A 27636-nucleotide genomic window follows, 5' to 3' on the forward strand; every position below is an offset into this window, starting at 1 on the left:
TTTTCAAGACCCCCAGTTCCTTCCTCTGTAAAGCTACTTTCGATCTGCTTATCCCCCAACCTGTTTTGTTACATAGAGATTTCCAAAGAAAGTGCCTCTATAATGGGATATTTTTTTAAACCTCTTTTTTAAGGGGATACTTAGAAAATAAATGAAAATAAATGAAAGAATGGACTACAGTAGGCATATTTTTTAAGTCTGTAAAAGCCCTGAGTAAATATTCCGTATGCTAGCATACCTAACACACCCAGTAACTGCTTTCCACTGCTCTTACATCCAAGTGGGCTTACATTCAGTTAGCATATATTCTAACCATAACTTCTTTTTAAGAAGATACAGCTGATAAAGTGGAGAAGCTAAATAGTACTGTTGAAGGGGATAGCAACAGTTTATAGAATAGTATCACTGTCCTTTTTACAGAGGTAATTAACCCTAAGGATTGAACTCTTCCAAACAATAGATGTCTAGGGAAAGGCTTCTAAACATTCGTTCAGAAAATTAACAGGTTTGGCTTTTCTAAAGGATTAAGCATCCACAAGCTTTCACTGAAAATAAAGTTGTTGATGTTTTCAGGAGCTGTCCTTCTTCCACTTGAAGTCAGTAAGCAAAGGAATGTGTTCATATAAGCAGAAGTCTATCTATATAGGTGCTTATTACTAAATTTGGAAACCTAACTCTGGGAAAAAAAATCTCATACGTTTGCTTTAAATACTAGTGAAAACAGTTTTTATTTGATTATAATAATTTTGCTTTAGCCCTGGACAATATTTCTCTCAGCTACTGATACCTAAATATTAATGTTCACTGTAGTAGAAATTGAACTCTTATACTTTAGTACCAACAGGCAGAAAAAGGTTTGACTGCAAGAAATAGTTGTTTCTTAGGGAAGAATGGAAATTGTATAACTATATGGTGTCTTGATCTATCTGGAGATATCGTAAAAGACCAACTTTTTTACCGATTTTACAGGTATTTTTAATCTAAAAAAACCCAACTTAATCCATTTAAGATTTCCTTTCTAAAACTATATTTCATGGAAATTTTATTTAGATTATCTTCTTCTCTAATGAGATTTGCCATAAGTTGTAAAACAAAACTCAATTTTTCATTTTTTTTTAGGACACAGGGCATATATGTAATTTAATATACATTTATGTATTTATATGTCTTTTAAAGCTTTTATTGTTACAAATTGATATAATGAGCTTACTGAAATAAATTTAAAACATTAAATATGATAAAGAGTTGGGAACCAACTAAAAAATTCTAATGTATGTGTAGGAAAATCTCATGTTGCAGTTAATATCTCAAAAATTTTTAAAATAAATGCTCACTCTTTTACATCTTCAGTTCTTCTCTAACATGTATGTCCTACAATAAAATTTTCAAAATTTTTCAAACCTTGAGCTGAATTGAATACTACTTAAGCATAGCCGTAGGCTCCCTGCACTCTAGTAACTGGGCTGAAAATTCTCACAGAGATTTTAAACCAAATTTACATAAAAAGAGTAGTCCAGTTTACGTGAAATAAAGCAGTGAGTGGAAGATCTCTTTAAAGAAATTTGCTTTCCAGTCTTCTTGGGACTTGTCTGTAGATACCAGTCAATACTATGACATACTCTATATACAATTGTTCATCACCATTGATACCTATACTTTGGTTTAATTTAATTAATAATCATAATTCTAGCCAAGCAATAAAATACAAAATTCATAAAGTAAACATCAGATTAATGAGACTACGTGAATGCAACCCTTAGTTCACATGGCTTCAGTAATATCCATGTATTGCATTATTATAAAAGATTACAAGATTCTATGATACTATGGATATAAAAAAATTAATATTCGATGACACTGTGAATCTGTGAAAGAGGTGAGGGTGGGAGGAAGCTCATTTTTTCTAATAAACTGCAAAGAAAGTTTATATCAATTTTTTATTTCAATTTCTAAGAGATAATGATGAGAGAAATTGCTGTTTGAGTGCAGTATTATGTAACTAATTTTAAAATTTTCTTTTTCTATATATACCTCCTGCTTTGACAGTCAGAGCAATATGAGGAATAACTACAGGCTAATTACTTTCAGTTTGAAGAGATCAATACAGATATGAAAGATATGTTTTTTCAACAACTGCAATAGATAATTTAATGCTGGCCTAATTTTCCTAAAAATATTAGAGAGAAAAATGGTTTTTTATTCTTTCTTTCAGATGTTAAATATTTAAAAGAAGAAGACGCAAATCATAAAACCTTCACAGTCAGCAGCACGTTGGATTTCCTAGCAGATCGCAATGATGATGGTGCAGTTGTAAGTTGCAGAGTAGATCATGAGTCCCTAAACTCCACACCTCAGATAGCAATGCATGTTCTAGAAATACACTGTAAGTATTATACTTTATATATGCTTGCTTTTGTAGTTTTGTTTTGTTTCAGAATTTCTACTGTGAGAAATTATAAAAATCTCTGGTATTGTGCAGATAGATAATGACTTTCTTTTATCCAACTTCTCTGGCTTTTGTTTGAGTGGTTATAGGGTTTTCTGAGTTTGATTGTTTTTTACAGGAGTAACTCTAGAAAGTTTAATGAAAGTTTTACCAGTGAAAATATTATGGTTTGCATGAAACGGTAGAAAAGAGATGCATTTGAGTTTTTTGTTTATCCTTATAGCAATGTGAAAGAGTTCTTAAAAATCAAGATCATAATAGTTCACAATATTCCTTAAAAGCATCTAGAAACTTGAAACAAGGGTATGAAGAAGCAAGGTTCACAGCAGACTGCCTCAGTAACTTTGAATCCTGCTAATGAAACCATGTAAAACTGTTAATAACACAAGTCCAGAAGAAAAAGCCATTTAAAATTTATTTTTAGGGCTTCTCTGTACAAAATGCAACTCCAAATAATCCAAACTTCAGCTGCTTGGTATCTCTATATATTGACTTGTTTTTTCAAATAGGATTTCTGGAAATTTGATGTTTTTCACAGTGTATTGTTTCAACATTGAATGAACCTGCCTATTTATTTGTGTGCCCCACTCTGAAGTCTTCTTGTCCTTTGACTCAGTTTAGGTCTTTTTTCACTTATAAACTGTGAGACACTCAGGAAAACAACTTTTCACTGTCAGATGAATTTTTCATATTCACTTGCATGATACCCACTATTCTTCAGGGTACACATATTTTGGATTTCTGCAGAACACCTGCACTTTTGATTGCCAGCTAGCTAAAACAGGCATCTGCAAAATACTGTCAGACTGGATGAAGAGGAGTGACTTTTCATTAATCTATTTCTAGAGTAGATGTAATCAACATGTAACAAAGCAAACAAACTTGCTCATAAAGCAGACAAAATTCCACTAACTGCAGCTAGGTCTTGAAATGCCATGCCAAGGACTTCTGGCATATATAATTTGTTTCTACACAGGGATATTTCTGTAAGCATTTAAGACTTGTGACTGTAATGGCAAAAACACTCCATGCATAGAAGCTGACAGCATTGCTAAAAATGCCATCTGCAAAAAAATCTGAAAATGAGGAGGATGTGGATTAGCATCCACAAGTAATATATACGGAAAAAATGTTTTCTGAAACATTCTACCCATCATTTTACTGAAGGAGATCAAAGCGTTTCTTTACCAACTGGCTATTAAACACCTGCCTTCCCTGACATTTTCAAATGGCGTCTATACTAGAGACATGAATCCTTAACTTTATTTCTGTGAATTCTAAATCCCACAACCGTCAGCCACTGAGTTGGCCCATGCCTTCACTCCAAATTGCTTGCTTTTCCTTCACTACCCTGCTCAAGATGTTGGCACTACAGGAGATGAACCAAATTGAATGGAACAGTACATACAGAAATAGGAAAGCTATAAGAGGTTTAAACTGGGAAGAGTGGCTGCAGCGTGATACCATTCAGGGTAAAGGAAGGGTTTTGGTTTTTGTGAACATCTTAAGATCATAAGGCAAAGAAGCCTTTCTGTGGCCCCTCATATATAAACCTTCTTGAATATTTCTTGTTTCCTTCCAATTTGTACTGTGGGTAGCAAGACAATGTCTTGCTAAATAGCAGTGGGAATAGAATGCATCTTCCTTTATGTCTGGTGCTTCTTTTTATGAACAAGACTCTCATCTCTCTTATGTGGGTTCATAGAAGTTCTCTGATAGGGACAAAGTGCACCAGGCATTTACAGTTACTAATGTTCTTTATGTTACTGCCCCCTCAGACTGTCAACTTATTAAAAGCCACAATCCACAGGTAATTATTCTCTACCATTCCTACATGCTCCGTTAATTTTCCACCAATCAATTCAATGCTCTCCAACACTAGTATAGAGTTATTATACATGGAAAAATAAGTGACAAATGTACCAAAAGATGCTTCAGTTTAAAAGAGGATCAAAATTCCTTTAAACAATATTTTATTATTACTGGCAAGGAGAGTAAGAACAGGCTATTACTGTCCTTTCCTGTACCACCTACATCTCCATGGTCAACATACTCAGAAGGCTTATGCTGGGCAAGCTTCTAAAGGAAACTTTCTAAAAAGAGACATTCAGGGAAGTAATGATATGGTTCATCAGAGAGCCTTGAAGGAAAAAGCAGAGAAGAATGATTTACTACAGCAGTCCCAAAGACACTGAATGGAGTACATCTGACTGGAACTGGGCCTCTTGATTTTGTTTTCCTGGTATTGCTCACCATCATTGTGGGTATTACTGCAGTCACAGGAAGCTACTTTTTTTTCCCATCAATCCATAAGACTTCAAACATATAAGAGACTTCCTATTTGTATGAATGAGAGCCAAACTCACGGGACCCAATGTGGACTGACCCAATATATTCTCAATACCACTTGGCAGCAGTTCCAAAACAGTGCTGGCAAAACAGATGAATTGTGGGACACAACGAGAAAAGTTGGGAGAATTTGTTAACCTGCCATTCTGTAGGCCCTGAAATCCCAACCAGTAGTGTGGTGTTGCTCCACAGGGCCCTTGTTCTGAATGTGCCAGGGATATTTCAAATGGGCAAATAGTTGTGCGAGAATGATAAGCAACGACCTTAAAATGGTCACACAGAACAGCACAGGTAAGCGTTAGTTTGGCAGAGAATGGATGCACAGTGATTGGACCTCACCTACTAGTACTACACTTGTTTTTTAAACACTTTCCTAAAATCTGAAGAATTTTGTCTGTAGTACACAGATGTTCCTTACAGCTTATTAGTGTGTCATCATAGATTAGAAAAAAAAGGCAATAATAAATTGTCTAGCCATTCCCGTCCTGTATGATTATGCTTGAAAGTAGAAAAGTCATCCTCGTTTCAAGCAACTACCCCTGGACAATGAACGAAACATTTGTGGCTTCTTCAAAACCAAAAAACCAAAGCAAAGGAAAACAATATAACAGTAGGAATTACAGGATTGTGTTTACATCCAGTGGATGATAGGTAGAGAAAAAGAAAAGCAACACAATGTTTGGAATTACAGGTTTTTTTTATGCCTAGTGAAAGATAGAATAAAATTAAATCTGTCCTAGACAGTGAGACTATATGAAACAGAGATTTGTAATGAGTCCCTGGAGAGGTGTAGATTGAGATATTTGTGAGCCCACACAGTTAGCTTTATCATCAGCTTTAATAGGAAGTAAACGAAAGCCAATAATGACATCAGTAGTAATATCAATATGAAATATACTTTATTCTCTCTCCTTCCGCTTACACTGATCTTAGCTTTTATTAGAGTGACAGAGTAATCAAATCATCTTTCCCCAGTAGTGTTACAGTACATGAAATGAAGCTGAGGACTAAACTTTTAAGGTTAAAAAGTTGGGGGTTTTCAGTATAGACATGTGTCTGTGTATGTAATATAAATAATGTCTGAGTCCTTCTGCTGCTCTTTTCTCTTTTTTTAGAAATTATTTGGTCCAGAAGTATGAATTACCTATATCATTTAAAGCTTGACCAAAAGAAGGATATCTTGAAGGAGACCGTGATTAGTCCTTGTTTTCACAGGGCTTTCCAGATTAATTTTTTAATATTAAAATAATAGGGATGCTTTTGGGGTAAGCATAGTGTACCCCACTCCAGACTGTGGTATAATTGGCTCACACAATCTTTTGAGCTTTGTGTATCACAAGTTTAAGTTATATATCACTTGTGCTTCATCCTATTCATCTGTATGTCATACCCTGTGCACTGCAGGGCAACCCACTTGCCCATGTCTTTGTCATGCTGAAAGGTTTCACCATAATTTAGTTTCTGCTTGACCAGCAGAGGTTTGTGGTAGCATGACACTTCTTGCTGAGTTTATTTTTCCTCTGACCCTTGCTGTCAACAGTAAACCTAAAATAGACTTCTATCCCCTGTGGTCTTGCTCTGAAGTTTGCTTGTCAACCTAGCTGCCACCGATTATTAGCAAGTGGTTCTTGTAAGTGATAAATACAAATCTCAAAGGAATATTTCATTTAATTGTTTACTTTTGCGTTCAATCTAAACAAAAACTGCATTCTTTGTTCCTGTATTAAAGAATCACATGTGCAGTTCTTTAATTTTGAAATCTTCCCAGTATGATATTTATGAGATTGTATACTGTAGGTCCTCCTACACACTCCTGAAAAGATGTTTTGAGGGCAAGTACAACTTCTGGTCCACGTCTGGGAAGTGAGTGAATCCTACTCATCCCTCCTCAATATCTCAGGTGTGTTGTTTCCCAGAAGCAACATCTTCACTTTCCTCCAGGTCTTATCTGAGCAGAAGCCAGACAACACGTTGCTTCCTTACTGAACAGAGTGCCATAAAATTACCCAGTGGTAATTACCTTACCTTAGCGAAGATTTTCTGACTGTAATAAATTACCCAGCAGACGTCAGTAAAAATTAATCGTGTAAGTCTGCCCCAGAGGCTGCTTTTGAAGCTTTAAAGTTAAATCAAATCATTTGAACTTCAAACCTAACCACCGTGATTCAAAAGTGGCAGCTGTGATGTGATCCGTGCTAACAGACTCGGTGAGATTTTGCTCAAAAGCTGACCACACTTTCAAATGACAGCACTAATAAGCTAAATATGTGTTATGTAAAGAAGTGTCTAGAGAGGCAATTTTAGGAAAATTTTATGTGGGCAGACACAGATGCGCAGTGAATTGTCCGTCTGACAAGTCTATAGACATCAGCTAACTTGCTTCTACAGGCTGTTCCAACATTATTTGCGTAGTAGGCTTCTTCTTTGTTTGTTATTAAATTTGTTTGCAATGAATGTCCAAACTTGACTTTAAAATTAGGCAGCTATTCCAGGAGAATGTTGGAATTATTGTCTGGGAAATAAACTTATTGATTTTTAATTAGGTAAACAAAGCACCTTAAATGTAGCAGACTACAGATAAGCAAATCAGCAATGCACTTGTGCAGCCATGTAGAAAATAGTGTGTTTGTGTGTGCATGTGTGTCTAACAACAGCGTACTACTGTGATTTCTGATGTATTAACAAGTGGAGGTTTCTCTGACAACAGTGATGGGTTTAGAATTTCTGCTGGTGTAAAGCAGATGAATTTTATCCAAGAGCTACATTGCCTGATGCTCACTAGGAGTCCATTATTTTTAGTTGTCTGATTTAAAATTTCAGATGGAATTGTTGGAACAATTTCTACACTTACATATTCTTATCAAAACTAAGAGAAACTATATTAAATATAATAAATATGTATGTATGTGAATGTGTGATAATACAAGATGTTAAGTGTAGCACAATTGAAATAACGCATTATAATATAAAGGTAAGAAAAGGGTCATGCATAGTTGACTATTAGACCCTTTGTCAATGAAGAATGCCTAAAACACTTAGAGTGGCACATCAGACCAGTATTTAGAGAGGAAAAAAAAAAAGTATTCCTTAAATATTAATATTTAATTCTAATCAATTAGTTACATTTTAAATACGTTGCATGGCTGTTTAGGATGACTGTCTCAGCCATGGACTTGATGTCTTTGTAGCTCTGAAGGGGCAGATGTGTGCTATGCAAAAGCACATAAAATTGGACACCTGTTATCTATGATGAAGTATGAGAGTGGAGGGGGTTTTCCCTGTTGTCTACATGTGATTCTTCTGTACTGGAAATGGGTGAAATATGTGTCACTCATTCATTTTCTTTGAACTATGTGACTAAGGCAGGCCATTTAGTCTTTTTTGAAGCTATTCAACTAAGACATAAGATATTAATTTTATTTTTGTATGCTACTTTCTTTTTACTGATTTCCGTTATTTTCCCCAACTCTGTATTTAAAAAAATTTTTTGCTCTTACACTTTGGCATGAGTTATCTCCTTTATCCCTTGGCCTCAGGGATTAGTTTTTTGTTTCTTTTTCTTCCTTGAGGTATGTCTTTTGGAAGTCCCCAGGAGTTAAGCAGACCCCATGCTTTAGGAACAAAAGTATATTTCCTTTTTTTGGAAGTAACTTGTCCTGTCTAGGTAGAAAACATGTTTTTCTGAAGTGAAAAAAACAGGAGAGTTGAAAGAAATTTCCTTCACTGATGCTCATCTTTTTTGATTTCTGATCAGTCAGCAGTATTATTGGTCATTCTTATTTACTCATGACCATCTTTTCATTATGCTGTGTGACACTCTCAAAGACACTCTGGCTAAAAGTAAGATCCAGGAATAGTTGGCATGATGGCACACTGCGTCAATCTTACTATGGGCAGTCTGTCAAGAAATACATCCCCAGAGTCAGGAAATGGTTTACTAACTAGGATAATGAGGTGTCACAGCCTTCCAATTTTTCATTTATTTTTTATCAGGGCCCCAAAACACTGAGCCAACTCAAATAAATACAGATAGACTGCATGTTGAGTCAGGAGTGAAAATAGCTGGAGTGTTTATTAAAACTGAAACTTGTTTTGGCTTTGCCATGATGGAAAATGTTTATCTAACTATACCTTTAGTTATTAAGCTTAAGCCCACAATTGTCCTATGACTTCTGACACAGTGAAAAGACCTGTATTTTCCAAGGACATAATTCTGTAGGACCACAGAAGAATGAACTCACTTGAGATTTGCCTATCCAAGGTTTTTCAGTTCTCCTTTCCAAATTATTGTGATTTATGCTCTGATTATAACCATTTTGTCTTAAGATAATTTTAGTGTTTAGGAATTGTGATACCTCAGAGACCTCTGGAACTTGTGGAAAGTGGCCAAGATCTCAAGCTTAAGGCTTTTTTCAAGACTAACATGATGGCACAGGAGCAGCATCACATTCTCTGGCAATGCCCATCCTATTGCATACTGTTCATAACAAATGACAAAGAAAATTTCCCTTTGAGGGAAACAGAATTGTTTTGTTCAAAAATAATACACACCTAATGCTTTTGTTGCCTTTAATGCTTTATTCTTCAGAGCTCTTAGACTTAACTTTACAAGAGAGACATATCTAGGGTATGTGCTCCTTTTAAGAGGAAACAATCTGCTGTCATGAATAGCTACCTCTACCCAAACTTTTGGAAGTCACTAAGTCATTATCAGATTGTCATGTCTTACCAGACCTTCTGCTAGGCATACCTGACAAAGCCAAGTATGAATAACAGGCCACAAGAAGGAAAACCATAATAATTTTTTTTTGACTGATTTGTCAGGACTGTGGGTGCTGTAAGAACAATGTCTTGTATTCAGACAATGAAAAGTGCTGGCTTTTGCTCCAGCACTAGCCTGTCCCAGGGATCCTTTATCTTTAGCAGTGAAGTGTACTTCTTATCTTGTATTAATGGAGCACAGTAGCTGGCTACTGTACCACTCTGCATCTTGGTTACTTGGGCTTGGCTGTAGCAATATTGTTTTCAGGATGTACCATCTCAGTTTTTCAACTGAGTTTCTCTATCCAACCTTCATCTCATAACTTAGATGGTCTTGTTGATTATACACATTTTTTGTTCATGCTTATAAAGCAAGAGGGCAAGTAGGCTGTGTTTTCTGTGCGATATGCAGACCAGACTTTGGTCTCTCACAAGATCTTCCTCTCTAATCATAGACAATCTCTGTCAGCCTAAGCAAACAAGGATTTCCTTCCTTTTGTTGAAAATCTACCAGCTATTTAAATCCTTCAGAAGCTCATAAGGAAAAGCTTCATGTTTTCTTAAATGGCTACTGGGGTCTGACAGATCTTCGAGTTGACTCCCTGTTATATTGTGAAATAGACATTTAAGTTTCCACCCAAGACTCACCCATGTTGAGATACTCTTCAAGTGTTATACTCAGTTTGAGATTTTTTGAATTCCTGAATCACAGTGTGAATGTTAATGTGGAGAATAAATATATCTCAATGTTATTTCAATACTTTTGTGAACAGCTTTCCATTCTGTCTCCCCTAAATGAAGGTATTTCCATATTTACCAGTGGAAGAAGCTGTTAAAATAGTAATAATAAGAATGCAAATTAAAAGATACATCTTCAGTACATGTATACTTCATATTAAATGAAAAGTAAATAAAATGTTATTCTATTTAATTATTTAGCTCAATAATTATGTAAACACCGTGTCAATAAATAAAATTATATTGTTTAAGATTTTCCTATTAGTGAATGCTTGAAAGAAAAGAAACATACAGGATCATTATTGTAAACAGTAAAGAATGGTATCTGTGAACATTGAAGTTCAGTGCCACAATTTGCATGTTTAAATGAGATCAATTAGGTTAATGATGGATGAAAATAAGAAATCCTTTATTTAAATGCAAAATAATTCAAAAACTTGTAGGTCCATTTACTGCCAAACTTTCATCTTTCAAAGGGGATATCTAGTTCAATGGGTTAATGTAGAATCCTGACCTTTTTCATCTGGAGGCTTATGTTGAAATATGATTTACAAGTTAAATATAATCTAATATAATTTATTTATCTCTAAAATATTTTGTGGGAAATTCCACAGAGTGGTTTGTCTGTTCTCCATAGAAATATAAAATATTGTGTGGACAGGTTATTCCATTTGCTTGTCACATGTTTAAGAGAGGGATTGAGAAGATTTCAAAGGAAGTTTGGGAGAGAGCCTTTAATAATATTACAAGTAGGATGTTCAGGAAATAAACATAAAAGAAACATAATTCCATTTCAGAGGAGTAAGCTTTAGGCATAGGAAAGAGACAACCGGCGGTTAAGAGATTGAAAAGACTGTGAAAAGGAGCACAGTGAGGTTGTCCCTGAACCTCTTCCAAATATGTTTGAACCACATATTGCATTGCCATGTAGAGATGCTGGCTTCAGTCAATGTGTTGACAATGAGCTCTGGTGGGCTTAAAACTGTTTTCTTTCTGGAGGGGAGGCTGGGGACAAAACCTTACAGAGCTGACTGTAGACTTTTGAGGTCACATAGTTGCTTTAGTTATGGCTGGCCATGTGCCACTGTCATCTGTAGAAATTCCCACCATGAATCTGTCAAGCCCGTGCAGTATATTCTTAGGTGGACATAAGAAAGAGAATAAGTTAGTTCATCTACTTGAAAAGATCAGAAAAGTAGTGGAACTGGGTAAAAAAGATGGTGCAGCTAATTTCCAGTAATGATAAAATTTTATCTACATAAGAAAGTAAGTTCCAGAAATAATCTATTCTAGACAGCCCAACAGCAGTATCCTCAAGTCTGACTGTCTGGGTGACTTTTGAAGCTCTTGATCTAAGTAACAAATAGTTACTACAAAAGGGATTAAAAAGAATTGTGTTTGATAACATGAATGCCTACATGGATAAAATGTGAGTATTTTAGATGATCTGTGTTACACGTGTAGTGGAAGGCTGAATTTACAGAAAGACCTGAAAGCTAGTTTTTAAATATACCAGTTATAACTATCTTTGTTATAACTACTTTATATCAGGTAGCATTAACAGGACAATAAAGACCAAGTGGCAGAATAACAATCCAGTGTCTGAGAAGTTTCACAGCACCTCCCAACTGGAGTAAGAATGTTTCAGGTAAAATACTGAGGTCCATTAAGCTCCATGCTGTCTTTGAAAATATCCTTAAATATCCTTTTCAATTGCCTAACCTAGACTTAGTGTTATTTCAGATGGGGTTAGAAGGAGACTGAAATTACAGAATCTACACAGTTTAAACACCCGGTTACAACTCTAATCACATTCAGGCTGTTAATTTCCAAAACTAAAGACTAGCAAATAAGTGACATAGTTTGAAAGAAGACATACAAAGATTACTAGTAGAACCTCCCAAGGAACAAAAGCTTGCCCTTCATGAGTATGTGGTATATAAGAAAAAAGTAAAATTTTCATGCCCTCATACTACTACTTCATTACAGTTATACAGATAAAACATTTATAGTGTCCAATATCTGATATGAATGTCAGAGAAATATTTGAAGGAATATTTGGGTATGATGAGCTTTTATTTACTCCTTTAGGAGTTTTAGACGTGCTGCAATTTTCAAACTATATTCAAGGTAATTTAATTCAGCCATGACAGAAGACTGAAGGCCTTAAGCAAAAGGAACTGAATATGCAGAAGAAGTTATATTGAAAGGTCATCCACTGTTTCAGTTAGACATTTCTTGAGAACATATGAGGTTTAGTCAGAAGGATTTTTTTTTCTTTACACTTCTTATGTGACATGGCAAAAATGAGAGAAAATAGAAATAAGTTGAAAAGAGCACGATGTAAGGCAACAGAAATGTTAAATGGTACAGAGAGGTTACATATTGCAGTCAGGCAAAATGGAGATTGTGTAGTCTGAAGAAGTAGCATGACAGAAATAATTAAACAAGATAAAAGTTGTAAAACTGAGCTTCATCACTGTATTCACTGAAAAAAAGTGAGTTGCTAAAGAAAATATTACTTCTACCATATCATTCATGGGTGTATGAAACTTAATGGAAAACTAAGAAACCACTGACTCATTCTGCAAAAGCACTTAAGAGGAATAGCTGTATCTGTAGCTATCTTCATGAAGTAGCACATATTTAGAACTGTCGTGGCAGTGCCACTCTGTCTACCACTTAATTCTGCAGGGTCTACTGTTATATACAACACTACGCTCACATTTATCTCTGCCAGTTCTAACAGCAAGCACAAAGTAGGTAAGGATGATCAATGAACACATTAGATGACAAAGGAAGGATATATAGTTTTAATACATTTTAAATGGAGAAGGGAGGAACTGTGGAGCTCTGGTACTATACCTCCATCTTCTCTTTCACCTTCTCAAAACCCCTGGCCACACATTATGTATATCATATTTTAATTACTTTTTTTCTTTTTAGCAACTGTGGTGAAGGAGTCTGATATGACTGACAGGTGAGATGTTGAAACAGGTACTACGACTATTTTTAACAAAGTACCAGATAATCAGTGTTCACAGAAGTAGTAACCTAAAGAGTTTCCTGCAAAGTTGGTGATTGAATTCAGGCACTCATGAATTATGAGTGTCAGGAGGGAATATTTCACTGATCAAGCTTTCTTTTCCCCCAAATTGGCATTTGTCTTGTTTTGCATCCAGATGTGCTTTTACACTCTTTAGGTACAATCTGCTATCACTGTTTTCTTCAACAAACATCATTTTAAACTAAATTAACAGGGACAAGATAAAGGATGACATAATAGTCATCAAAGAATTTCAGATAACAAAGGGACCATATGCTGTTTCTAGTCCTGCTTGACTGTAATGCAGCTTTTAAAGTAGGATAAAAAGAAGATATAGGAATATCCATGTGGATATGGTACCAAGTATTCACTTTTATCAAAGCTAAGTATTTTTTTTAATTGTGAAGTTTAATCCTACAATCCTATGTTGAATAAATTATTGAAATTAAATACCGTTGTCCTGACACAAACATTTGATCTAGATTGTCTCACGCACAAATAATGCTAATAAAATAATTTGTCAAGGTACATGATACTGAGTTTTTCTCTCAACTGTTTAACCAATGAGTCATTTATTACATTCTGGAGCAGAGCATCAAACTTCCTTTAACTCCCAGAGTAATTTGATAAAGTTTACCAAAGCAGACTTGCTTTGTGGGTGCTTGTTTGAAGCAATAGGGCACAGGCAGAAGCCCTACTACTTGTCATTTACAAAAGCATCACAATTTTGGGGAATGCTGATTCACAGCTGTAGGATGCATGCAGCTGGTAAGTATAAAAGCTATTAAAAATCGTGAGCACTTTCATAGCACTGATTAGAGTACTCCTTTCAAATCTCTTTTGGGATATCCAATTTAATGTTTATTTTTGTACATACCCGAGTGGTTTATCCTTGGAATTTACTTTAAAAGTGGGGTTTTTTTCTAAGTTTAATTACTTAGGTTTTTTGGAAATATTCATAAAATAATGTAAGAACAGAGTTTTCAAGGAGTTTTTTAATTGCTATCCATATATGAAAAATATTATATTCTCCTAATTTCTGGAAAAAAAAAAAGGAACAAGATACCTTAAACTGTCCTATGCTAACTCCAGTGCTAATTAATCTGGGAAGTAGATGCATCATCATTTTCAGAGGTATCTGCTTACTTTGTCTTTGCATCTGGAAATGATGGAAACGTTCCAAGGAAATAAGTGAGAAAAAGCATGATGAAAAATGTAGAAGGCTGTGACATAAATAGATTTCACAAACATGCTTTTAGAAAAAACAGACAAAACCAGGTTGAAAATAAATGAATTAGTCTCTCAGGAAATACTTTAAAAATCTTATCATCTGGCAGTCATTTATTACCAGGTAGCAATAATCTTTTATTATTGGACTGTTAGATTTTTACAACATTTTTTAAAATGATAGCACCAGAACTGTTGTTGTTCACTGCCACAATAAAATATCGGAGAAATTTATGGAAGCTTTTAAATATTCAGAAGGTTTGTGGTCATAAAATAAAACTATGAAGTAAAGACATGCTGTTGGTTGCTCATAATTTAGCTAAACCCATAAGAAGAAGTGTGTTGTACTGAATCAGTCATACTAATTTGGGTTCTGGTATGAAGAGGAAACAAATAGGTAAATAAATTTATTAAAAATGGCTGAGTAAACCTGAGTATTATAGATCCAGGCAGGTGATGCTGCTGCACACAAATAATTATATTAGAACTTAGAGTGGTCTGGGAACAGTCAATAGGCAACAGCAGGAAAGTGAGAGAAGAGGCTAATACATTTCTGTCTCTTTTGTTGACAAAGCAAAATCTGTGAGTTTTCCTGGGTAGTGACAGTTGCTGGATATGTAGACCATTTGAAAACAATATGTCTCAGTGAGAGAAAACCTATCTATTCATATGAGGATAGTAATATTATAATCCATTGCTTTTGAGAGTCTTGTTAGAGTTCATGCAGCAGGTTCTGGCAAGAGTGTTGTGAGTCTCACCAGCCAACCAAGGCAGAATGTCATATATTGCAACAAGGCATATCCTGCTTGCAGAGCAGATGAGAATTCTCCTGATACTCCTAGAAATCTCAATAAAACTTCCTCTAGAGAAGGAGAGTGACCTCGTTCCAGTGCCTTTGCCAAATGATCATGGCAGCCATGACATGGATGTTATACCATAGATAGGGCCTATGTACTTTGTTTTGTGGAGTGCATGGAGATCGAGTAAGTGTTTTCCAGACTGGTGAGGAGTTAGTATTTTCCTTCTGTTGCTTAAAGTCCATGAAGGTAAAACCTAGTATTCATGGGAAACTCACCATTCACAGTGGGAAGAATTGCTCTACTACACAAGCATAGCTCTCTTACTGAATAGATCCAAGGGCCCATTTCATATTATTAGATCCAATACAGAGTTACATTGTCAAACAAAGCTCATTTTACTAGTAGTATTTTTAAGGCTTTTTAAATTGTTGTGTATAAAAGAAATCTTCTATTCACAAACAGTAATTAAAAGCATCTAGTCCTCATCCTAAAAGATTAAATAAGAAGGCTGTATCAGTGTTTTTAGAAGGAAGGATTTGAATAACACTTGTAGCACATCCTGATATATTATGGGTGCTCACTTCCTCAGACAAATCCAGAAAGCAATGCATTTGTCCCTCCCTGTATTGATGTCTTTCTTATTACTGTTAACATAATTTGCACTCAAACAGTAAGTCCAAATAGGATCACAGACTTCATTACAGCAAACTCAACTTCTTACTGCAGATGGAGAGTGTTCATAACATAAACTACAGAGAGAGAATCACCTTCAAAGAAAACATGCATCAGAATCAAAGTATTCCAGCGGAGGCCTAGGGTCAAATAATGTTAATGAGCTGTTTTCAGTTATTTAGAATTAGAGACAGGATTGTGTCTGCTCTGATTTTGAAATTGGCACCTGAGAATTTGGTTGCATGGGAAGTAACTAATCAGATTGGAGGGGGGAGGTATGTTTTGCACTTTTAATAATGTCTGTTGTAATATTCTGTTGTATGGAGGCATACATTTTTTCTCACAGCAGACAAACATAATTGAACAACTGTGCTTTCCTTTCTTTCTACTATAGTTCTGCTATAAGTCTAGCCCTTTGGTGCTTGTTTGAACTTGAAAGACTAAATGGGTCACTATGAAAAAGAAATAAAAGCACAGACACCTTTGTTTGAAGAAACAAAGATTTAGACAGCACAGATCACACTGATGTGTGCTATGCACAGAGGAAAGAACCTCACCAAGGGATTTTTCTTTTTGAACTCCAATGACTCATAAACTAAAATAATTCAAGAGATTATTCTTTCACAGTACACCTTATATATATTAAACCTTATATGTTACCGTCACCAAATGGGACATTTTTTCTGTGCCAGGTCTTTTAATATTGTATAGACCAGAAAAAAAAAGCCTGAAGAGACAACATGGGAAGCATATAGAAATGCCATTTCTTCTTCACGCTGTCACCCATTTCCTTAGAATTATGTGAATCAACCTCACAAAAACTATAAGTTGAGACTAATAGTACTTTACCTACTGTTAGTTAAACAAGAAATAGCTTGTATCTATTATTGAATTGCATTTATCACAACAATAACGTGATAACCAGGTACAAAGAAACATTTTGCAAAATCACTGTATAGCATGCAAAGCTGTGAGTGACTAATACTACAGGAGATTGTAATTGAAAATTTGTAGAACCTACGTCTTGTCTTAAACTATTTTACTTTGAGGAGAAGGAGTTACAGACTTCATGAGAGAAACAAGTGGACATTCATTATCTGATCTGCTTTCTGATCTTAAGCAAATTTTTTTACTTGTATGAATTCAAGTTCCACTTTTGCACTGTCAAGATATTACACATGTAATTTAACATAAATTATCTTCTGGTGGCTTCTCTGTGATTTCTTTAAATGAAGAAATTCATATGGATAAAAGTATATGAAGAAATGTAATCCTGCACGTGCTCGGTGATATGATAATGTAATATATAATGAAATCTTTTTTACTTCAAGTAATGTAAAAACAGCAAGTGCATTATGAAAAAAAAAAAAACCAAAAAACTAAACCAAACCAAAACAAACCTTATAGCAGTGAAGATCTGGTGATGGATAAGAACCACTTTTATTTTGACAAAGCTTCAAAGAGATTAAATCAGTTAGCCGAGTAGTTCCACAAGTTATTAACATTGTTATTAGTTATTGCTAAGAGTACAATAAACTGAAGTCAATTTTGCACATGCATTCACCAACTTCTGTGTTGCTGAATAAAGACAATAATGCCTGATCAAAAAAAACCAAAGTCTTCACAGAGCTTTGAAATGGTTTCCCTGGTCGTCTGCAATGAGAGGTACCCAAATCCTAGAAAGACAGATGAAATAGAATCACTTAGCAGAATTTTTATCTTTGTTCTGCTGAAACATGAAAGGATAAACCATGCCATAGTTTTTATCTGTAACTGCTGTTAAGCTGTTATTTCCAGCAAAAAGGCAGATTCTTGGCACGTGAGGGGTAGAAGATGTCCTGCTAGGTATCTAAGACATGTTTGAGTCTCAGTTCAGATTGGTGCTAGCAATCAATTGCAGCTCATAAGTACCTCATTACTCAAGCCAAAGACTGGAGGGCCAAACAGCTCTCCCACTGTTGAAAATACGGGTAAATAAATAAGTCACTGTGTATTGAAACGAGTGTGTTTTACTGTGAAGGCTTGGTGTAACACTGTGAAGGCTTGTGTGTACACTCACATAAACCACCGTGGTTTGTTTTAAAGTTGGATTTTCCCAATGCTTATTCTTTTTGGAATATTTGTCTCCCCCATAATGTCCTTAGAGCTCAGGATAAGTACATATTTGTAGACATCATAAAGCTGGGATTTTTTTCACGAGTCCCTTGTTCATAACAAATCTGTTTGAAATACTGATCTACTAGATTATATTACCATGAAATTACTGTGTAAGTCTAACGTAAATTGGTATACTTCCACTGATTTAGGGGTGAAGAAACAGACTGTCTGACCCACAATAAAACTCTTGATCTTACTCTATCTGTTTCTTTAGGTTGTACAAGATTTTTTTTTACATATCTGTATTACTTACAACACACCGATGAGCATATCTGAAAATAAATCAACCTCTCTTACCGTATTACTGTTCTTGATATGTTTTTCTTTAGACTTTGTTTTCTACTGGTGATGGTGTTTGCTGAAGATTAGGTGATGTTCCAGTTGTTATGATTAATACTTCTGAGTGTGACAGGTTAAATCTCACAGTATTGATAGAGTACATTTATACTTGTCAGTTCTTCTAAAATGAGCAGTCCTAGCAGGAGGTTTTGTGCTGTTTTGTAACAGCATTTTGTGTTCTGGATAAACATCAGTCAGCAGGGTTTTATGTTTGTTAAAATAACATGTTTAGTTTTGATGCAATTATTCTAAAGATTTCTTCTCAATTTAAATAATGATATGAAGGAGAAAGCTGGGGGAAAATTTGTCTTAAAAGTTTTCCTCTTATATGTGTACACTTTAATTCTGGAGAGTAATCAAGCACATCATGAAAATAAAGTGGAAACAATAACACAGAGAATGAAGGTCGCAACATAGAATATCAACTAGTTTTTGAAAAGGGGCTGTTAATAAAATACAAAAATTGACAATTATAAGCTTCTCTAAAAACTATATATTGAATTAATCCCAATGTTTTCCTATTTTAAAGAAAAAAAGTAGTTACTGTACAAGTCAATTACGGAAAACCACAAGGGAATATATTTCCTACACTATTTTATTCTGCATTAGGCAGCAAAACATAAATATAAGACCTTTCTTTGTGTTATTAAGCTCTATTTAGAAGTGCTTGGAGAACAGAGAGCTGATTGAGGCATTAGATGAAGTAGGAATGGAAACTTCAAGATGGGGGAAACAGCATTGTATTGATTTATACAAATGAAAGTTTCATTGTCTGAAGTCCTCTCTTCTATTTTATATGGGTCATTTATAGTAATGCATAAAATGCTGATCATTTCTTAAATATTTAAACCAGTAATGCTAGCTAGATAGGCCTTTAACTTCTTTCTTCACTTGTGGCTATCATAATTGCTTCCATCAAAGTTTAGCTCTTTTTCATATTTCTCTGGAAACCTCTTGATCTCATTGTATTAGTTGTTTCCCTCCCTCAGTTAAAATTTTCATGTATTCCTATCTGATACTAATTTGATCCTCTGGTTGAAGGTATAGTCAAGAGAGTAATTTATTCATCTTCAATAGCACCACGGAAATCACAGAAGTACTTGATGCTCTGATTTATTAAAGCACTTGAGGTCAGTGCCTTAAGCATGTACTAAAAATGAAGCAAATGCCAGCATGACCTCCAAAGGATTAGTCACCTGCATAATGGTTTGCAGAGTCCTTAAAACTACGAACTTGTGAAACAGATTTACTGCTAGTGTAAGGTTAGTGTAGCTGTACTGAAAGCTAAATGATATTGACAATGTTTTCAGTGATCACAAGTCTACACTAAGCTTTCCCCTTTTCTTATCTTGTGCCATGCAACAGATTATGATATATCTCAAAAGTAAAAATCAAAAGTTAGAAAAATGCCTCCAACATTTTAAATTCTTCATGTGCCATTTACTGTACACCAGGACTATTAGCATCTCAATAAGAAATTATATTGTTACAGCATATAATTTTTTTCCATTGGATTTTGTAGGGTCATACTGTCATGTTCTTTCACATTTGCTTGATAATAGGATAGCTGTGGTGTCACTGCTTCCCCACTGCTAATGAAAACAGGAATTGTAAATTGAGTGAGACAAAATTTAGATACCTAGATTTGCAAATGAAAGTATTTCTTGTGCCATAGATGAACATGTGTTTTATGTTAGGAAACTGGAGGAAACAAGAATTTATATTTCCCTATTGAAAATTTTCCTCAGTATGACTATGATTTTTTTTTTTTCTTTTATCAAGGAAAACAAAGATTTTTATAAAAATCTTTCTTTGTGGTCTTCTTTTTCCTTAGAAGAGGTGCTCCTCTAACTTTTGTAAAATTTTTTGATTATGAAAATATAGCCTTGCAAGCTAGCTGGCAAAATTTTTAAAAAGTTAAAGACCTACTGCAAATGTTTTCTTCTGCATGAATTCACGTTAGATATATTATGTATGTTTTTAAAATTAAAACCATAAAGTAATGCCATTGTACAGGAAAAATATTTAAAAATTCTTAGGAGAGATTACAGACTTTTTATATAGTTCTTTTTGCAGATATTTAAAACATTCTCTTTGTAATTTTTGTTTTTAAAAATTGTTCTGTTTCAGGACCAGCACTATTGCGTTTCACAAATAATATCCTGTAAAATGCCTGTAACAAGGTATTTCATCTGAAAGCCCATTGTAGCTTTCTTATTATGAGTTTCAAGCTTCTGCAACAATAAAAGGGTTCTTATTCAAATGTATATTATTGCATTCATTTCTCTAATAGCAGCATTCCATCATATCAACCTATAAATAGACAAAGAAACAATGGCACAGAGTACTTGTTATTCATCCTCAATATTTTTTATTTTGTTGTTAGATATCAGACTTCGGAATAGTCATATGAAGTATTTGCATTGAATACAGAAATAAAAAAGTTATTTCCTCTGAGTATACATGTGCTTTCTAGCTATGTTTCCTTGGGATATAAAAAGTTTCTGCTTTATTTCCATTGGTCATTTTTATTGCCTTCCTGAAGGCAATGAAAATTGCACAAGACTCCATATAAAAGCATCTCCAAGTATAAATTAAATCTTTGCTATAATCTTTTGTAAATAGAGAAGAATGTACTCTTAGAGAATAAATCTTTTTTGTATATATCAACAAGATGTCTATTTTCTTTTCTTCCTAGATACACCTTTAGTTAAAATCATTTCTTCCAATTCATGGCCTGAAGAAGGACAGTCTATAATTTTGACTTGTGAATCCAAAGGAAAACCAGTGTAAGTGATTTAACAAGTAATATGTTTTTGTTATTTTTCTTATTCTGCTGTGATTGCAATCTTCAGCTGCAGAAATCTGCTGGTTTTGTCTCATCCTGGGGTATAAAGTAATCTCTGGTATAGAGAACCCCTTGAAGCTTGCCATCATAAGTGCCTATAGAGGATTGTCTTCTACTTTGTCATCTATTTTACTTTTCAAGAAGAATTACAGCTGTGAGACTTAGTTTTTTTCAGTCAGGTATATCAACGTGAAAGGAGTGCAGCCTTAATCAGTCACTATTTACACCATTGAACTGATGATAGAAAAGAAAATGTCTCGTGAAAATCTTCCTACTTCCACTAGCCTCAGAGAAAATACATTGAGCTTTCTGGATGCTTTGGCTGTCATTTACAGGGGAATTTGAAGTTCAATGATATGTGCAATTTGACTGTCTTGTTTCTGCCATAATTTGAAAATTTGTAGCCTACTTTAAGAATATAGATTGGTTCCCCTGGAAATTAACATCAATATATTTTAATGGTAGATCTGCAGAGATTCTTGCATAGAATCTACTATTTGGACTTCACTCTTTAAATCAGTATCTTTTCAGATGATCTGTTATACATTTAACCGTAAAGATGCATAGATAATCCAATTGCTTAATATTAAATTAATATCAATCAAATTTCTTAAATATTGACCTGAACCTGCTTCTGCAGGGGGTTTGGACTAGATGATCTCTAAAGGTCCTTTCCAACCCCTACCATTCTATGATTCTATTGCCTTCTGCTCAAAAAATTAATATGTACTGCTATATGGAGTTGTGATACATAGCTTTAGAATGGTGTTGAAAATGATGCAATAGTGCAATAATATTTTGGTACTAGATAAAGGTATGAATTACATGTCTAAAATCACATCACTTGGGAATTAGTTTTCCCCTGATGTAACTTCAGTCACTTTATGGAATTATTTATAGTAAGAATCTGAAGTCAGATTGAGGTAAAGTCAGGCATTAATGTCCAAAACTTTTATTTTGAAAATTTCTTCTGAGTTAAGGCTAGCACCATAGAAACTCCCTAAGTACTTTTGTATATTATATGTTTGTATCATGTTAAAGCAACTTCTCTATTCAAATCTTGACTGGGATGACCAACTCTGCATCTAGATCATGCTGCTATCCTACTGAAACCAGAACACTGGGGGTCCATCCCATTAGTCTTCTGTGGTGCTCGATGGAATTGGTCTTCTGTGTGCTTATGTACTTCTGAAGCAATATGTGTTTCTGAGATAGATACGTCTGTAGGTAACCAGTTGCAAACCATCTATTGCTTTTGAATTGTGATGATTTAGCCCTGGCTGGGTGGCAGATGTCCACTAAGTCATTCTATCACTCCCCTTCCTAAACAGGACAGGGGAGGGAGAAGCATAACAAAAGGTTCTTGAGTTAAGGACAGGACGATCACTCAGCAATTACCATCATGGACAAAACAGACTCAACTTGGGGAAAAACGGTTTAATTTTCAATGAACAATCAGAACAGAGCTGGGAAATGAGAAATAAAAACTGAATCTTAAAATATCTCTCCTCACCCCTCCTTCTTCCCAGGACTCTCCTACCGTCCCCCCAGTAGTGTAGGGGATGGGGGATGGGGGTTACTTTGCTGTTGCTTCTTCTCAGGGGGAGGCCTCCTCACATGTCCCACTGCTATAGTGTGAGGTCCTTCCCATGGGAGATAGTCCTCCATGAAGCTCTCCAACGTGGGTCCTTTCCACAGGGTGCAGCCCCAACATGGGTCATCCATGGGGAAAAGAGGTCTTCAGGAACAGACTGCTTCAATGTGGGTCCCCCATGGGGTCACAGAACCTGCCAGCAAACCTGGTCTAGTGTGGGCTCCTCTCTCTACAGGTTCCCAGGTCCTGCCAGGAACTTTCTCCAGGTGGGCTTCCCACGGAGTCCCAGCTTCCTTTGGGCATCCACCCACTCCAGCATGGAGTCCTCCATGGGCTACAAACAGATCTCTGTTTCCCTGTGGAACTTCATGGGCCGCAGGTTCAGGGCCTGCCTCACCATGGTCTTCACCACAGGTCACAGAGGAGTCTCTCTTTTAGTGCCTGGGCACTTACTCCCCCTCCTCCTCCACCTCTTGGTGTCTGCACAGATGTTCTCACATCTCATTCTGTTGCTGCTGCAGTTTAGCAACTGCCCAGCAACTTCTTCCCCTTCTCCAATACATTAATCACAGAGGTGTTACCTCAGGCACTAATTGGGCAGGCCTTGGTCAGCAGCAGGTCCATCTTAGAGCCAACTGACACTGGCTCTATCAGATATAAGGGAAGGTTCTACCAGCTCTTTGTTTAAGGAAGCCACTCCTGTAGCCTCCTGCGACCGAAAGCTGTCCCAGGCAAAATCATTACAGAAATATACTTAAGGAGAAGAATTATCCATTTACCTAGTAGGCTTTGAAAATTCCCCAAGGTATCAGGAGGTGCAGATTCCACTTCCCCATTATTTTCAAATTCATAACACAATGTGCAAGTGCTTAATTTTAGGAAAGAGGTCAGCCTTGATTGCCCCAAGCGCTCTGTCAGCTAGGTGATATTTAGGATTTTCCTTGTCTCAGGGTTTTTTTTGTGACACAACTGGTGACAGCTACATACTAAGTGCTCTGTTTGGCATATAGACTTTATGCATCCTAGCTCCAGGTGCTTGATTTTTCACTATTCCTCTAATATTCACTGTAAGGATAAAGATTTGAAGTAAGGCAGTTTTTTGGTGTTTTTTTTGCATTTTAATTGCCTATTGTGAGGGTGGAGAAGGAAGTTTAGCCCTTCACATTTGGAGTCTTTAAATAACAAGAAAGTCTGTAGGTTATACAATGATTTCTTCCTTTTCATCTTTTCAGTTTTTGGGACAGATAAATAGGTAATTTCACCCGTCTCTGAGTATTACAACAGGGAGACATGATGCTTTTCAGTTTCTGAGTGTATGGGAATAATTTCAACTGCCTTTAAACATCTGCACAGTGTATACTTACACCTGAGCTTCTCATTTGTGCTTTCCTTTGCATTCTGTGGTGAGATTTAGGCACTGTTTTGACATGACTAGTCTGATTTACATTAGACAATTACAGAAGAAAGAGACAGACTGGTTCATACCTCTTTTCCTTTCTCTCCATGAACTGCATGGAATTTAGACAGTTGATTCAGTCAGATATATACCTCTAGCGTTTGGAATACCCAATATTGATGTCTAAATATAGACATTGATATCAAATTTTGTACCTACATTTGGTTTTGTTCAGATGCATCTTACTCTGTCTACAGCTTATAACCACATTTGCATAATCTTCATTGAAAATAGACTAACTTTTTTTTGACATGCTGAAAATGTTACACTGTTAAAAAAATCTGACATACACAATATTTTCTATTTGGTATGTGTAATATACACTTTATATGTTACCATTAGGAAACACGAGTTAAAGAGAATCATTGAAATGGAGCTTCAATTGAGATGTTTACTGATTTATTTTATTTTATTAAATAAAACTTGAGTTGCATCCTTAATGGATTCAAATGTGAACCTTACATGTGGTTTTGAAAGGGCAGCCAAACAAAAACTACACCACAGAATTATCAAGGCAGAGCACCTGTATGTGATAGTCTTTGGGGCACAAATATTTTGCCAATAAATGCACCTCTAATTGTCCATGCCAGAAGAACAGCCAATATCAGCTGCTCTGTATTGCTTCATTAGGTCAGTCTTTCACGGCGCAGAGCCAGTAATAAATAGGCATCCTCCTGGGAGCAGTTTGCAGTTACTTAGCATGAGAAACAGTAATGCCATGGTCCCAGCCTACATTATGATTACCTTCTGGCTTGGAGAGAGAGAGAAATTGGAGAGGTCCATAGAGCCCAAATTTGTCAGTGTCACAAGATAAGTGATCATCCATGGGCTTCATGGAGAGCTTAGAGCCAACCATAGTCCTTCCTAGCCATTTACACATCATGGGTTAATTTCTATACACTATCAACTTTATGTCACATTTAGAACAGAATCTCTTGTTTCCTGTAGGCAGCAGTGAATCATACTAGTGAATGAACACTTACTTACAGGTACATTTCTCCCAGCACAATTTTAACAGGCTTCAAAATGGCATTCAAGATGAAAATGGAGAAAGAATGAAGCCAGTTTTTGGCTGTGGTGACGTTCATGATACTGATAGCTGCTGCAGGGTAATTCTATCCCAAAGATAAGAGCAGAATGAGGCTAAAGCTAGAACATACTGACCCCATCTTACACCAAGCCCCAGCCTGCAAGGATTCTGTCTCTGCACCATGTGCATCACAGATAGCCAGATACTGTGTTTTACAACATAGTCTTAAGGAAAAGCCCTATCTATCTTACTGTCATAGCAAGGAATGGGAGGGAAGCATTGCTCAGACCAGCACCTCTGGGAAGTAAATTGCCCTCTGCATCTCCTGCTGAAACAGCATCCTCCAGAGAAGGAGCAGAAAGGTGAGGAACAGTAGCATAGCTTGTCATAATGTGTGAGATGGGCTGGAATTTTCCCAGATTGTGAGGGTGCTAGTTGCTATGAATAGGTTTGTGTCACCTCACATTTGTGGTCTTGATGCAGAGATACCAATGTTGAAACAGAAGTTCTGAGAGTGGGATAAATGAAAGAAGTTGGTAGGTGGAGGAGGAGAAGGTGTGAAGAGGAAGGTGGGAATGTGGGTGAGCCATTTTGAATTATGCAGTGAGGCAACATAAGAGGGTGTAAGACAAGATGCATAAGTTCTGTAGCTATGTTGTTTTATCTCTGGGCTCATCACTGTGAGGATAAGGATAGCCTTGACTCTAGTCATCATCTTCTGCTTACTGCTAATAGGGGAATTACTTTGGAGGCAGCAGCTCTTCTTCCAAGTAAACATTGCTGCTGTAGAAGTGTGATGATACCAATAAAAAGAGTAGGCCAGGTTTGGCAGAAGCTGGCTATTCATAAAATGTCACAAATCACTGTAGACCGTGCCACAGTTCCCTCTAGACTATCTGTTGTGGCTTGTGCAGCTCCAAGGAGAAGCTGGCTGCCTGAGAGACAAGAGCCATCAGTCCATAGGTTTGCCTTTAAGAGCTCTGCTGGCACATGTGTCATGACATCAATCATGGGATGGCATATTGACCATAGTGTTGAGTCAGAATGAGACTGATAAGATGATGAGGGGAGAAGGCTTCCTCATAAATTGCCTTCCAAAAGACAGGTTTCTTGTTCCATATACAACCCTGGCTAAATTTATTGCCTCTAGTATCTATCATCAAAGTTTGAATATTCTCTAAAACAATCAAGTTTTGGTTATAGAACTCTGGATTTGATAATGTTCTGATGCAGTTTGCGTAGCACTTGGGTTACCAGTTATGAACAGCAGTGGAAGGCTTGTGTTTGGAATACTGTAGCATAAAGATATGCATATATGCATATGTTTTACAATGAATTTTTCGTTGGTAGAAAACAAAAAAAATCATCAATTAACCAAAGAGATTATTTTTTAAGCAAATCTTATAAAGAGAACTAGTATAAAAACATACTGTATTATCTGTTGCATTTTAAGGGAACTTGAGATAGCATTTGTGAGGATTATTGCTTATTTGCTCAATGCCCAGTTGGTAGATGAAATTTAAGTATTCTTTTGGGAAAATGCTAGTAGGTGTGTTTATGTCATCTTGATCTCTTCTTATGCAAGACTTGGGTGCTGGTTTGTTCACCCTATTGATAATTTTAATGATATTGACATCCAGGTTTGGTTTATTAGAATTGTAGGCAAAAAAGTATCTAGCCATTTTTCTTCATAACTTAGGTCAACACACTCAATAGCTGACATCACTAGTCAATAGCGTTCTTCTTTTGGAGATACTACTGTACAGTTTCAAACCAAATTGAAGCTAATCTCTTCTCTTTTAAATCCCTAGAGTTACTTTGTCTTTTCCAATATTTTTGTTTGGATCCCTGGACAGTTTTACTAAATGAACTTGCCTAATATGTCTCTAAGGTGTCAGTGGCTCTTTTAAATTTAGTTAGTTTTTAGTATAATATAGTTTTACCTAGGCTTTGTTTATTTTCCAAAGAAGGAAGATCATAGACATCTTTTTTCTTAGTTCGTATGCAGTGTCTGGACTTTTCTGAAGTCCTATTGTCTGACATTATTTTGAACATTTTAAAATAAAAAAAGGACGGCTGTAAATAAAAACAAAACCAATAACAAAACGATAATTTGCTTACAATATATTTTAAAAGCCAATATCTTCTTATTTCAAGTTGTAACTTCTACACA

At 35.7% G+C, this 27636-nt stretch overlaps 1 protein-coding gene across 1 annotated transcript in view; it reads left to right on the plus strand.

The window, feature by feature from the left end:
- CADM2 (cell adhesion molecule 2) overlaps positions 1–27636 on the plus strand; it is a 236397-nt gene that overhangs the window by 113490 nt on the left and 95271 nt on the right. Inside the window, exons 6-7 of the mRNA XM_062006724.1 lie at positions 2213–2383; positions 21234–21324. Coding sequence (XP_061862708.1) covers positions 2213–2383; positions 21234–21324 — 262 coding nt within the window. The remainder of the gene's footprint in view (positions 1–2212; positions 2384–21233; positions 21325–27636) is intronic.

Source organism: Colius striatus, chromosome 1 (assembly GCF_028858725.1).
Source record: "Colius striatus isolate bColStr4 chromosome 1, bColStr4.1.hap1, whole genome shotgun sequence".
Lineage (NCBI taxonomy): Eukaryota > Metazoa > Chordata > Aves > Coliiformes > Coliidae > Colius > Colius striatus.